At 35.3% G+C, this 15,752-nt stretch overlaps 1 protein-coding gene across 2 annotated transcripts in view; it reads left to right on the top strand.

Annotated features, from left to right (window-relative positions):
• The first annotated feature begins 2,019 nt into the window (after positions 1 to 2,019).
• ena (ENAH actin regulator enabled) overlaps positions 2,020 to 15,752 on the top strand; it is a 118,064-nt gene continuing 104,331 nt past the window's right edge. For both annotated transcript variants that reach the window (XM_089091942.1, XM_089091943.1), the window contains exon 1: positions 2,020 to 2,181. In XM_089091942.1, the coding sequence (XP_088948068.1) occupies positions 2,050 to 2,181 (132 nt within the window). In that variant the 5' untranslated portion in view covers positions 2,020 to 2,049. The remainder of the gene's footprint in view (positions 2,182 to 15,752) is intronic.

Consider the following 15,752-nt stretch of genomic DNA (forward strand, 5'->3'; position numbering starts at 1 on the left):
AATTGAAGCAGTTTGTAGCCATTACTGTTTTCTTTTCCTACACCAAATTTACCTTGGCTAGAATACTATCTATCCCTATTTCTACTGACCTGGTTGTTAAAATCTTCTAATAAAAACATCATATTTCAACCTGGGACCCTGTCTATTTGCTCCTGTAACTGTATGTAAAATTCCTCTGAGTCACTAGTATCTCCGTCAGTCGGTTCTAAAGGGGCATATACTGCTATAACTGATACCCTGAACTTTTTAGTCATAAAATGAAAAATTAGTATTCTATTATTAATACCTTCCCAGCCTAAACAAGACTTAGCAGCTTCCTTATTCATCATGATCCCTACTCCCTGTCTATGTTCCCCATCCTTCTTGCCTGAGTAAACAAACTTTATATCACCTAGTTTCAGCCTTCCTACCCCCTGGGATACGAGTTTCTGAAACTCCTAATAAGTCCAGTTTTAATCGTCTGAATTCGTCCGTCAAAATGTCGATACGGTGGCAATATCTTTACGTCATAGCATTCCAAGTTCCAATTTCCATCTTTTTTAAATGACTGACATTATTTTTGCTTCAGGAAAAGTAATGATCCCGCATACCAGTGCAGGACGGAGATCACATGTCTTCTCAACCCTACACCAAAGTGCTTAAGCCGGCTTAGAACCGGACAGCAAGAAGTCCCTGGGACCTCCATGAATGGAGGCTTTGTGCAATCCTGGGCACATCTTGGTCACAACATAGTTTTCAGCACTTGGCGATGCTCGTCTATCAACAAGAGTCGAAATCTTGCACAGACAATATCCTCCACAATCGACAATCGCACAGACAAGCCTATTACCGACAGCCTATTACAGACAATCGCACAGACAAGCCTATTACCTCCGACTCATTATATATTCATGCCTACAAATATTATTCTACTACGGGGAATATTATGTAAATATTATGCTACTTTCTAACTCATTTTCAAAAAGTCCTTTCGTTTTCTAGCCTACACAACATAATAGTACTGAAGATAAAAAATATATGCTCAAAATTTGTATATAGATATAGATAGATAGATCGTGTATTTCCAAAGCCCAAGAGCCATATACACACAACAATTTATGAAAAATGAAGAAATCACAACAGAACAACTTAGGAAACACACAGAAACATGATACATTGCAAAAAATACCTAATGGTAATTTATTGAGAAAATCAAAGTAGTTTCATATAATAAATAATGATTAATATTAGAAACTTTTCCTTCCTTTCTCTAATCCCTTCTCTATGTACGCACAAATATGAAGTATTGTGGTTGGATTACTGCTTTGTAAATACCAGGAAGCAGCAAAACAATCCCATGTAATTATTTTTCCCTTAAATCAGAGAGCACCGGGCACTTTCGGAGAAAATGGCCTGAATCTTCGTCCTCATATCTACAAAGAGGACACACATACCGACCTTCAGGATCAACTATCCCCCTGTCGAACATCTTTTGCCTGCTCTGGATTGGAAGGCACTTCGCCCAAAACTGAATTCATCGACATAAAATCATAGCCGGTAAATTAAATTTAAAATATATTTCCTCTCCAAAACTACGTTTAGCCTGATTACAATGATTCAATATAGTAGAATTTAAAACCAGCCCTTGTCAATGCTGAATTTCTTGACCCTCTAAAATAAATCGTACCTGGCTTTCTAAATTTGTTGGTAGATCACGGGAACCAAGACCATCATTCTATAGGTAAGGCATTCCCACTCTTTCTAGTAATGACCTAATTTGGGATGGCCACGACGTTTTCGAACCATAACTCAACATCTAATAATAAGCTGTATTCTCTGGATGAAAAAGCATTTCATAGAATTTTGACCTGTTGTGCTTCTTGAAACAAAATTGACTCTTCAAAATATGGGCTTACATGGCTATGCCCCCAAAGTTTTAGCGCTTTCTGTTTTACCAATTGTTCCTCCTAAAATAACGTTGCTGTATTACCCTATTTGTGTCAACTGGCAATTCTTTTTTTTTTTTTTTTTTTTAGCGAAGTTAGTTTGGCCCCCGCCAGAGCGGCTGTAATGGTCTATGATGACGCTAATAAGAAGTGGATCCCTAGTGGAAGTTCATCAGGACTGTCAAAAGTGCATGTCTACCACCATACAATCAATAACACGTTTAGAGTTGTTGGAAGGAAACTCCACGATCACGAGGTACCACATCTCTTTGAGCTCTAATAGCTGCAGGCATTCGCTGTAATTAATTACTCTTACAGATTTCTATGTCTTTTTGTTAATGAAGCTATTCTGTATTGATAGGTAAGAATATCCTTGAGCTACGAAACATAATAACTTGTATTATTGTCTATCAACTAGGTTGATGAAATTCATATTTTCCACAATGGAACTTAGTTTGCACTGTTATATTATATATATATATATATATATATATATATATATATATATATATATATATATATATATATATATATATATATATATATATATATATAGTACCCGGCTGCTTTGCCGCTGGACCCGGCGGGGCTACTTGCCAGGCTTGTATATTTGGATTCTCATTGTCACTTGCTTTCTAACCGTCGACAATCTGAGCCTGTTCTTGATGTCATGGCGTCATCATAGGTTTGATACAACCACCCTGGGAAAAACACAAATTATTCCTTAAAGTTGTGACCTATTTAGATCGCTTTTATGGTCAGATGTGTCAATATGGCAGTTTTAAGAGAAAAAAAACTATGTAAGCGATTTCTAGGAAACATCTATAAACGGATCATGGAAGGGGGTGTTGGTATAGACGGTAATTGTTAAGCTGTTCACATAACCTGACCTACGAATAAAGTGAACATACGCCTCAAGGCTTTTTTTATGCTCTTTTCGAATATAGTAATCGTTTTTGTCGCAAATTCAATTTTTATCTAACTCAACCTTTCTAACCTTACTCAAATACATAGCCTATATTATATATTTCTTATGCGTTTATTGATTCTCGATTTTGTCAACGTCAATTCAATTTACGGGTAAGCCGTTTTTAACAAGATTGATGCTAACAGATGTATATAAGCCGCATCAAACATAAGAGATAAATGCATCACCTTTGAGGGTCCGTAAAGAGCTTAAAATTGAATTTGCGATTTAAACGGGTATTATATTCGGAAAGACCATGGAAAAAAGACATCGAGTGTTAAGTTCACTTCATTCGTAGGACATTTATGTCTTGTGAACTGCTCAGTATTTACCGTATAGAATACGGAAAAGGCTCAGTCGGTTTTAAATCAAAACTTCTAGATCCCTTTTTAAAAGTCAAGGGTAATCGGAGGGTAACCAGCCCCTCCCCCCTCTCCCCAGTCACCCCTTTTTCCCAAACGTGTCAGGTCAAAATTTTAAGATGGTCATTTCGTTCAATATAGTCCAAAGGCCAAAACACTATGTTTCCTGGGTTAAAACCCCCCTCACCGTAACACTCGGGGCAAGGGTGGTAAGTTATGCAAGTTACTTGTTGTTACTATATACTTTGTTTACTTTGATACTGTGATTTACTGATTTACGGGCAACTTTGATTTATGGGGAAAGGACTGTAAGTTATGCAAGTTGCTTATCGTTACTTTGATGCTTTGTCACATCGATATTGTTACTTTGATACTCGTTTTGATACATCGATGATACTTAGATCTTGAAAAAGAAAACGATTTTGAATTGGGGAATGTTGAAAAATTTGAAACTTAGGCAATAAAAAACGAACAGAAATTAATTTAAAAAAAAACTTCCCGAAAAGAAGTTTTTCAAAGAAAAAGCAATGCTATATTAAATTTAAGATCAGCAGAAATAAAAACATTTAATAATTCAAACTCAAAACAAGCATACATTATTACTAAAGAGTAAATGAAACCCCAAAAACGAAAAGAAATTAAATAAACAATCATAGCTAACAAACATACAACATGTGCTACTGTACATGGATAAATAAATCTTGAAATGAGTAAAAATTCAATTGAATGTCCAAATCCAACTTAAAACGAACAAAAATCACTACAAACAAGAGTTTGGCTACTGCCCCTTTCCCTAACTGTAAAAGTCTAAAGCCATCTGCCTCACTGGCGCTTTTCTGAAAACAGTATTTATCTTGAATATTCTTGGAAAGAACTTATAAAATTAAACTGAATATTTGATATATAATGATATTAATTGCTGAAAGTTCATCAGTTCAAGATTTTATTCCCTGTAATTTTTATTTTCTATTTTCATTGTGTAATAAGTACAAAAGAAAATATTTGTAACATAATTTGTTTTCACTAAAGCGCCAATAAGGCTATATAGGCTTTAAACTTTTACAGCTAGGGAAGGGGGTAGTAGCCAAACGCTGTTTGTAGTGATTTTTGTTTGTTTTAAGCTTCATTTGCATATTCAATCTAATTTTTAATCGTTTTTAGATGTATTCACGACAGAACAAGTTTTTGTTCTGTCGTTGTCAAGCAAACTTCGAAAGTGTTACGCTCATGTCAAAATTCAAGCCTTTTGACAAATTGTTTTGCAGTCAAAAAGTGGTGCGAAAGGATTATGGAGATATACAGTTGTCAAGTCAAGCAAACTTCGAAAGTACTACGCTCATGTCAAAATTCAAGCCTTTTGATATTGTTCTCGCTAGTTTTAAAAATTACTCCCCTTGTCCGGCAATTGTTTTGCAGTCAAAAACTGGTGCTAAAGGATTATGGAGATATACAGTTTTTTGCTACGGCGATCATTCTGAGCACCAAGTGGCAGAGTCTAATTTGAAATTACTTTTGGATAACCCTAGTGCTCGCAAAAGAACGGAAAAAGATCTTGGTAAAGCATTTACCGAATTAGATTCGTTTCCAGACATTTATAAATCGTCATCACCTACTTATCTAGCATTAAACCCAGCGAGCGTTATTGCAGAATACTCACTGGCACCTAGCCTAATCCTGCAAAAAATAGCTTTTACCCAGGATGAATTAACTCGGACACAAGTGAATCTTACTGCTTAGATTTCCCGTAAAGTTAAAATCAAGCAATTTATATTATAGTAAAAAAAAAAAAAAAAAAAAAAAAAATTCATGATGCTATCCCATTGATTACAACCCAAAATTCCAAGAAATAGAAAAATCACTCAAAGGACTATTTGCAATGGTTAAAAGCTTGGAAAGTAGGATTTTGTCATTGGAATCGAAAGTGGATGATTTTGAACAAGAAAAGATGTTGGATTTCTTAGTGATGAATGGAGTAAGGCAGAGGCCTGAAAATGATCTAAAGAAAGAAGTATCGGTTATCATTAAAGACAAGATCCTGGTCCCTGGTTTTGAAGTCAATAATATTGTAAATGTTTATCGATTTAGTTTGAATGACTCAAACGATCAATCTAAAGTGTCTCCAGTGCTAATACGCTTCATAAATGTGGAATTAGCTCGAATTGTTTTCAAAGCAAAGATTAAACTAGCAAAAAGTGGAATATTTTTGTCAGAATCGCTAACAAAAAAGCGTCGTGAAATTTTAAATGCGGCAAGAGATTGCTTCGGTAAATTTATTGTATCGACTGACCGCGGGCAAATTTTGGCCAAACCACCTGGTCAATCAATGATACGAAAGATTCGGTCATTCGCGGATTGTGCTTAGATAATTTTTTTTTTTTTTTTTTGAGTGTTTGTGTGTGTGTGCATGTATATTTTATGATTTATTTTACTGATATATCGAAAATAAATAAATCTATCTATCTATCTATCTAAAATCTATCTATATTAATTTATATGTTTAGTTGGTTAACCAATGGAAATGACCGACAAATAAAATCCAAAATGAGTAGAATTAAAAATTCTAAAAGCAAAAAAAAAAAAAAAAAAAAAAAAAAAAAAAAAAAAAAAATCAAATTCCATTAGCGAGCTACTCACCAATATCCATGATTAATAAAATCCAAAGCTCTCGTCTGATACTAGCGAATGGCTAGATAATCTGTTTGTAAAAGGTATTTGCTCTATTCCTCCAGTATTTTCGCTGGCTTTAAAAAACATCATTCTTGATATTTATTTCTTCAAATTTATTTTTTGTCTTCGTGTTAATTTTTTTCTCTCCCAATCCTGACTCCTAATCCCAACTGATGCTTGATACAACTCCCCCAGTGCAATCTACAATATTGCTCGAAATTTGCTGTACGCCAATCTATAGGAATATAATAGGCTTTTGTGCTGGGATGCCAAGTGAGACAAGCTGGACTCTCGTGGGAGAACTTACTCGTCCCGTCTAGGCCCTGACTGTCGCTAAAAATGTATATTTTTGGTTCACCTCTAATTTTGGTTCCAAATTTAGGGGAAATGGGTTTTTAATCCTGTGACTTTTTTATTGTCTTCTCTAGTGTCGTTTTCAGAAAATCATCTTAATTTTACCCTTAACATTTATGTCATAAACGGCGTCTGGTCAGTGTTATTTTAAAGAATTTGTAGTTTCATTAAGAGTCTTCTTTTTGATTCCGTAAATTTGTGCCAAATAAACAGGTCTTTTCTCTTCTGTAAAACTCTGCATGGGTCCCTAATAAGAAATGTCTCCAAGATTTTCTTTTGTTTAAGGATATTGCTTAGAGATCTGGTTTCCCAAGTTCTCTTAGGTTCCAGAATTCACTTCTTTTTTCTTTGAAATTGGTCAATTGGAGTGTTGAGGTTCATTCGTAATTTTCTTCCCTTATTCCTGTACTAGGAGGAAGTGAGAGCGAAGAAAGGAAGGTTGAATTAATTGGTGATGATTAAACTATTCATGATGAATATTTAAATAGTTCCGAAACCACATTGGTTTTCCATAATTCCAGATGAAGAAACTTTTTATTTCAAAATTTTTCTATTGAAACAACGACTATTTTAAGGTGGTAGTATAAAAATGATTATTCCCGTTCTTCTCATGTAAAGCGAAATGGCGTCATCAGTACATTTCTTAGGGAAAATAATTACGTCAATGTGTTTTTCGATAGGACCGCTTTTTGATGGGACTTTTTTTTAGAGCTTGTTAAAGTGGTTTCAATTTGGAAATACGTGCTGATTTTGTTTTTACAGTTGCATCTTGTGTAATGAAGTCATCGGTCTACCTGGCTAGACTGTTGAGGTAAAAAAGGGTCTCCCATGGTAAGGTATATGGCAATGCGCTTTAAGTTGAGAATGGGAATTGTTTTCTGATCAATCAATGCTAAAAGGGTGTAAAAAAGGCAGTGTTAGTACCCTTTTTTTAATGTAGTACAAATATACTCAAGAAAATACTTGAGGTGGTAAGATGTCTTGATTACCCTGGAATATAGGCTGCCCATACTTTACACTATGGACTTGCCTTTCTGGGGAAAAGGATGTGCCGCTAGTCCTTTAAGTACTTTCGCCATTAGGTATTCTTCGTCTGTTGAACCCTTGCTTAAAACAATGAGCCAATGATGTAACTCCATTCGAAGTCGGCTCCAGGTGTTGGTCCTGTACTAAACAAAGCTACTTTTTAAACTCTTCTTTCTTATACCACAGTATAAGTATATATGAACAGTAGCGAAACGTTTCTTCAGAAGTGATACTGACTAAAGCGCTCAGAAAGGGAAAATATCTTTGCGTCTCAGCAATAGTTTCATTTACTACTTTGCATTCGATCACATCACATTTGTCATTGTGCGTGCGCAAAGGCGGAGTCACGAAGAGAGGTCTGGACTTATAGGTGTCAAAAACCTTTAATGGAGAGTATTTGACTTTTCGCTACTGTTAATATGCACTTATACTGTTTTCTATGCATTAGTAGAGTAGTAGGTTCCATTTCTACAGGCCCTATGTACCAAACATGTTTTTCTGGTAGGTATTCTATTCTACAGGTCATTACATCTTTGCCAAGAGATTTACGTAATTTCTAGTTCAAGGCATATACATGTCTTTTTTTAGTGATAAACCAAAACCAGCATGTCTTGTTTTGCTGTTATGCAATTATTTTTTGTATATATTCATGTTTCAAATTACTTTCTTCAACAGTTTTGAATAGTTCATTCAACTTAACACTACTGAAATTTTTTGTGAACATTTACATAGAAATGGATAATTCTAAGCAATTTCTGGTGAGTAAAATTTTCTCATTATTATAATAAAAAGAAATTGTCCCGTCATTAAGTTAAGGAAGAAATTATTTCCTTACACTGTGTAGTTACCTCTTTTAAAAAGCTTCCTTCATCATTAAATATTAAATGATCCATGTATTTCAATTTTAGTAAATATTCAAAAAAGAGAGGCATGTTCACTTTTGATTTTGGTTCATTGTATGTGAAAAATTAAAATTGAATTTGAATATTAGTTTTAACAGATATGAAAGGATTCGTCCCTCCTATATGTCTGGCTCTTTACACTTAAGTTTAAATTTCGTTCAAATCACAAAGGTTGGTCTTCCTTTTTTTCCGTGATTTTAATTATTTCGTAATTTATCTCTATAACTTTTAAAAGCTTTCCAATTAAGTGTCGACTTTTTTTGTGTTTCGATACTCTGGAATTGAAGATCCTATGCCCCTCTGTTAATTTTTTTAATACGTAAGAATTGAGATAGCTAAGTATAGGGTGAGATATAGGCTAGAGGGTGAACCCTTTATATACTTAATAATTTTTTAGTTTAGGCTATGTCCAGGAGTCATTTTCTTCCTTTTTCTGTGATTTTAAGTATTTCGTAATTTAGGTATATAAGTTTTAAAAGCTTTGCATATAAAAAAAATATATAATTATCAACTTTTTGTGTTTTGATACTATGGAATTGAAAGCTCAATGCCCTCCGTTAATATTCTGAATGAACCCTTTATATACTTAATAATTTTTTAGTTTAGGCTATGTCCAAGAGTCACTTTAATCCTTTTTATGTGATTTTAATTATTTCGTAATTTTGGTATATAAGTTTTAAAAGCTTTGCACATAAAAAAAATATATAATTACCAAATTTTTTTGTTTGGATAATACTGAATTTAAGGCCCAATGCCCTCCGTTTATATTCTGAATAAGTAAGAATTTAGCTAGCTAATTAGATTTTGTAATTTTTTTTTTTTTATTTCAAATTTTGGAGGTTTATTAAAAGGGTATTCGTATGTACGAGAGGCTCTTAAAAATATATATTAATTGAAAAATGACTATGAATAAATTATAACGCAGTTTTTCTTTAATTGTTATACGTTAAAAATGATATTTTTGTGTTAAGTAAGTAATTCTTGTATCTTTTAAAAGAGCTTTCTGGAGTTTGAGAGAGACTCTGTTCCTCGATTCCGTGTGGTTAGAGAGGGGTTCTTTGTGCCGAATAACTTTCTTTCTGTAAAAAAAGAGGGGGAAATTATTTTGATGCTTATTTATTTTCTTCTTTTTACGACAAATTATGAAGAATTTGCTGCTGCCCCAGCTGAAAAGAGAGCTATGGCTATTGCAAATTGCGAAGAATGTACCCCTTCTCCATCAAAGAAAGCGTGAGATGACGAAGCCACCCGGTCAGTGTCAGTCCCAATGCAGTCCGGTCAAAAACCGAAAAGACAGTGGGCCACAAGGATGGAGAACTCCGCTATACAAGCTAGCGACATCGATACTGCATCAATGCAAGTTGCAAGGGCAACAGTAATCAGATTTGCTAGTTCATCGGACCGGCCAGGACTCTCTATGCAACCTAGCAAGAAATTCGAGTCAGCCTCATCCGATCAAGATGGTGGGAACACTCCTCTTCACGCCATACCAGGGACTTCTGATGTGCAGCCAGAACTTTTAAGTGTATATATATTTTTTTTTCCTTCTTTTCTTTCAAAAATAAGACAAAATTTTCTCAGGCGCATAGCTTTTGATGAGTCAAACTTAAAATTTGTTTCTAAAATAGTAATCCTATTTTATTTTCTTTCATTAACCACATTAGCGGTATATAAAGGAATACTTATAACGTTGAAATAGCTTATCACGTATTTCAATAAATATAAACAAAAAAACAAAAAAAGAAAAAAAAAAAAAAACTTACTTTGTAACTTCTAACAAATACAAATTATTATGCACAAAATCCAATATTCCTTTTAAACAAAAACTAACTATATTAAAAACAAACATTTCACTGTTTCACAGTTGACAAATCATTCTCAAACTATTGTATATTTTTTACTTAGCTGACGCGCATATCCGGTGCAATCCAATTATTCCCATCGCTACTTAATCCGCTTTGAATTTTAAGTAGGGTTTCATGTAACAGGATGTCTTTGTGCGATAAGAATGTCTTTTTTTAATAATCTCCAATTATGTAATTCACACTGATACGACTATACATTATTCTAAACGAAATCAATTCAAGCCCTTATTGACGTCAAAAGGTACATTAGAGAAAGAATTTAAGGCTGCTCCATTTAAACAGGGTTGTGAGGTCTGACATCTCAACACGAAATGGTAATGATTTTCCTCCCTCAAAGGAAGCTCCCGGTACCCAAGGGTCCTCCCCGGGAGGGGTTGGGGGGGGGTAAATTTTTATTTAAAAAAAAAATTGTTTGTTAAAAAAGAAAAAAAGAAAAGTGTGTTATAATTGTGATAAAACTTTCGACAAAAAAAAAAACTTAATCCATTCATTTTCTAGTTTCAGGGGGAAGCTGTGAAAACTTCTGCCTTCCTTGGCCCAGGACTCCAAAGCATCATGGGTAGGTGCCCCCTCTCGCTAGATGCTAGTGATGGTACATTATTTGATATACCCCTGGCTTTCTAATTTACAACCGAAAAAATGTACAGTCTTATGAACATTGTTTGACCTCCTTTTTCAGGGGATACTTTTAATAATATCTTTACTATTTTTGCGTTGAGACCTGAACAAACAGGGTCAGGATATGAAAATAGTGCTATGTCTCCGGTATTGTGTAACTTTTATTTGTTATAGTCTACTCTGGATCATTTACAAACCTAAAGGATAGATTTTCGCCTTCCCGACAAAAACGCGAGCATTATTTTAAATGATCCCGTGAAAGTTATCCATAGCTCTATCGACAGAACTCAAGCAAAAATTGAGATTAAGATTCAGAATTGGGGAAGCCAGGGGGGAATTAAAGCATCGGTGAATCAAAAAGTTTACTTACAAAAGGGCACATCCGGGGATATTTTTTATTTTCATTTTTCAACAGGCAACCAGACTTTTTACCCAGGTCTAAACGAATTTGAAGACAACTTTTTCAACTGGGTGAATAAGCTAATTTCAACTTTGGACACGTTTAGCGAGAGGGGAAGTGGTCCCACAATTTTATACATTGAACGCATTTATCTGAATCTCAGTAGATTTAAAAAAAACTTTATTTTAAGAGGGGGGTGGGGTAACAAAATAAAATGCACCCCAGATTTGTCGGCTACCAAAGGAGTTCAGGGTTTCAAATTTGACACGGGACTGCAATGTTTTAAATATGCGTTTTTAGCAGCAGCCTATTAGATATTAAAAAGATGAATCATCAATGAAAATCTCGACAGACTTGCTCGCAACGGTGGAAAAAATTTCCCTAAGGTAAATTTTGATTTTTTAGAGGTAAAGTATCGGGTGTCATTTAAAGAAATAAGCATATTCGACAAAGCAAATAAAAATCTTGGGGTGGGGGTGGTTGTTCTCCAGTATGACACTGAATTTGTAGATGGGGGAAAAAAACCGAATAAAAAAGGAGTTTTGTATTCAGTGAGGACACCGATGGTGGAAAATGTTATAAATAGGGTATGGAGTATTTACGCACCTCCCAAAGATGTAAATTTTTATTGTTATTTTTTCCCGTAACGGCGATAAGTCGACTCTTATCTCAAGGCGTTCAGAAAGGTAAATGTTTCTATTTCCCGATGTGCCTTTCCCCAGTTACATCTGAGCAAACATTCTCAGATCACATGGAACATTGCAAAATTCATGGAAATCAAAGAATTGAAATGCCGGCAGAAGGCAAAGACACTTTACAATTTAAAAATTTTCAAAATTTGGTTGAGGTATCGGACCCATCAAGGCCAAATATAGTCAAGGAACACAAACTAGTTGCGTGTTCCTACGCACACGCTCGTCCCAACTTCAACAATATAATGCAATCGGAATTTTTTTTGACTATGGGCGAGGAGGGAAGTATGGAAAAGGTATTGGTTTCTGTAATAAAAACGGCAAACAAGGCAATTTCACGATTATGTCATATCAATTATCCAATGACATTGTCGGATAAAGAGCAACTGGCGCTGGAACAAGGGACAATGTGCTGGGTATGTAAGGGTGCCCTTGCCCCAAAAGACGCCTTTCAGGATCAAGAACACTTTATTGACCCCAATTCAACGGGAAAAAGTAACTTTCGAGGGTGGGCTCGCAAATCATGTAATTTAAAAATTAAACAACAACTTTTTCTACCGGTTTTTATACATAACTCTAACTACGATCTAAAGTATGTGCTACCTGCATTGGCACATCTTCAAAGAAATGGAACAATAGATGATGATGCGTGGGTGATAAACAGCTTTACGTATAAAATCATACCTAAACCATTGGAAAAGTTGCTTGTTTTGGAATTTATGTGGAAATTTGTTGAAGCCGGCGTTGAGTATACGAATAAAATTCGCTTTTTAGATTCCTACAGTTTTTTCCCTAAATCATTGAGCGTCAAGTGCAGAAAAACGATGACGGCAACAGTGCTTTCCCCCTTCTCAAGTAACAATTTCCAAATGATTTATATGATTTGTTAACGGTCAAGGGCACATATCCTTATGACCATTATTGTTCCATGTCGAGACTTACTGATGAATCTAGTCCTCCTATTGACTCGTTTTATGAAAGTCTTCAAGATTGGAGTTGCACCCTCAAAGAATTCAGGATTGGTAAAAACGTTTGGGCAGAGGGAAGATGTAAATACCGGTATGACAATTGCTGGCTGTATTTGACAAGTTATATGTTAAACCTGTTAGACATTACATAAAAAAATTTGGATAAAATCTATAAGGAATTTAATCTGGATTTGGGCTATTATTTTTCTTCACCTCATGTAGTGATGGACCTTATCCTGAAAATTAGTGGGGAAAAAGCTGAGCTAATCACCGACATTGATAAGCATCTGTTCGTCAAGAGGTCCATGAGGGGGGTTTTTTTTTTCACGGGAACCGTATCTTGGAAACTGATCCAACAGGAGAGAAGACAGGGACAAAATCGAATGCAGTTTTCCTCGATATGAATTCTCTCTACCCCTCGGCCATGTCCCATTATGCACTACTGTGCGGCGACTATAAATGGCTCAATGACCCTCAAGCTCCCCATTTCCCCAACATTAACAGTGTTGAGGAGAATGGACCGGTTGGATGGTTTTTTGAAATTGATGGAGAGATACCAGTCAAGCTTCACGATTCAGTAAAGGATTTTTTTCTCCCATGTATCAATAGACCTTTGACTAAAGACTCTTTGAGTCTTCACCATAGGTGTTTAGTTGAGGTGGATGGATTGTATTGGGCGCCTTCAAAACAAAACTGATTGCTGACCTTTTGCCGAAAAAAAACATAGTTGTACACTATATGGCCTTAAGATGGATGTGAAACAATGGTTTCAAAGTCACAAAGGTTCAAAGAGCACTTGAGTTTAGTAAAAAACCCTATTTGAAAACATTTGTTGACACTTTTGTTAGCAAACGTTCTGCAGCACAGACGAAAGCCGAAAAAGAAATTTATAAACTCATTTTGAATTCGGCTTTCGGCAAAATATGTGAAATGTTCACAATAGGAATCGTTTTGACGTTGTGACCAATCCTGAAGAATGTGTTTGAATTATTGCCGATCCAAATTACACTTCCTTCACAATCATTGGCCCAGACATGATACTTTTGAATAGGAAAAAAGACGCATTGTCTTGAATAAAAATATTGCTGCAGGTAGTGCTATCTTGGATATCAAAAAAAAGCTGAAGTTGGAATTATACTACAATTTGGCTAGGGTACACTAGCCTGAAAAGGGGCAAGTAGAGGTCTGCTACGGTGACACGAATTCTCTACTGCTAAAAGTAAAAACCTCAAATCTAATTGATGATTTGGCACACAGTTAAATTATTAGTTCCCGGATGAACTACACCAAGTGGAGTTGTGGTCTTTACCCTGAGCTATTAAAACGTTGGGTACCAAATCAGATTTTATTTTTAAAATCATAACCCGTGAACGACTTGATTTCCCGTGGTTGATGTCTAGATCCGAAGGTGTGCTTTATACAGACATACGACGTGCAGATACAGAGACAAAGCAAAGCAGTTCCAACGTACTATGTGGATAAGAATTTTGACTCGAACATTTATAGGAATTTTATTGTTGAAAATAGTATTCCACGAGCCAAATTGTTGACAATTCGTTCACACAACTACAGGAACTTTTCTGTAAATGTAGAAAAAATAGCCAGCAGTACCATTTCTGACAAGGTCTACGGTTGTCAAGATGGTGTGACTATCCCCCTTGGACACTATTTAACTTCAGACCGGGTCGAATGTATTGCCCATAGGGAAAGTCTCGGTTTAAATTAAGTCCTGTAAACTATTTCCAAAAACCTTTGGGGGGAGGGGAGGGGGGCCTCGCAGCCCGGGGGGGGGGGGCGGCCGCCGCCAGCGCGGGGGGGGGGCGCACCGCCACCAAAGTTATCTTTTTTTGGACTTAGAGCAGATTTTTTTTTGTAAATGTTTCAAGTGCTCTCTCTAATTTAATGTTTTTTTTCTCTATAAATAAACAAAAAAAAGTGTTTTTTCTCTCTGTGTGTACCCATGTAAATGTTGTATTTTTTTAATATAAATAAATTTTAGAAAGTGTATTTTTTTTTCAATGTATTGTTACATTTTTATGTGCATATAATAAAAGAAAAAATATGATTGTTTACTCATCTTGGTCTTGAAGAACAGATTAGTCGACAAACTATTTAGTCATTATACAATTAGGTTATATAGTTAGTTGTCCGGGTGAACTATTGAAAGGAACTTGTATCAATTTAAAACACCATTCAGATCATTTCTGTGTGGGCCCTCAATGTCGGTCAAAACAACACTCTTAACTAAAATAATTAAAAATTATGATAAAGTGTTTGCGGAAAAGCCAAAAAAAATCTACTATTGCTATAGTATTTGGCAGGAGTCATACAATAAAATAAAAGCAATTGCTGCCACCACCATGGGATCGGTGCAGATACAGTTCATACAGGGACTTGATGTTTTCAACATTATTGAACCAAACTCTAGGCTGATCATTGACAATCTGGCTGAATCTATTGAACAATGGTCCCAGCAAATGCTGCAATTGTTCACTGTTCGCTCTCATCATGAACAGATTTTCGTTACTCTGGTTCTACATAATCTCTTTCATCAGAGCAAGTGTATGCGAACACTTGCATTGAACTGTACCTAATATATCATCTACAGAGTTGCTCGTGATTCTCGTTCCTAAATAACCCTTAATGAGTCAATCTATCGAGTAGTTCCTAATTTCTGCTCCCGGCATACAATCAGACAAATAATGAACCCAGCGGTTATGGCCTATTGGATCTTAATAAAAATACATCCGAGCATCTGCGTCTAGTCATAGACATTTTCGAAAAGGGAATTAGAGTATATCTGCCTGTGACCACTAAAAAGACCTATAAGTCGATATCATGTCACTGAAATGACCACATGAAAATAGGTACTTGTTTTCAGTTATAAGCACTTCAAAGCTTAAGCTTAGAAAGGCAATACTCAAACATGGCATCTACGACTATTTCATTAATCTAATATCTAAAATTTGTTTAAGTTTAACCTAGGGTAGTGTTCAGATACTAAAA

This window comes from Artemia sp. Qi Xiang Cuo, chromosome 7 (assembly GCF_049724085.1).
Source record: "Artemia sp. Qi Xiang Cuo chromosome 7, ASM4972408v1, whole genome shotgun sequence".
Taxonomy (NCBI): Eukaryota; Metazoa; Arthropoda; class Branchiopoda; order Anostraca; family Artemiidae; genus Artemia; species Artemia sp. Qi Xiang Cuo.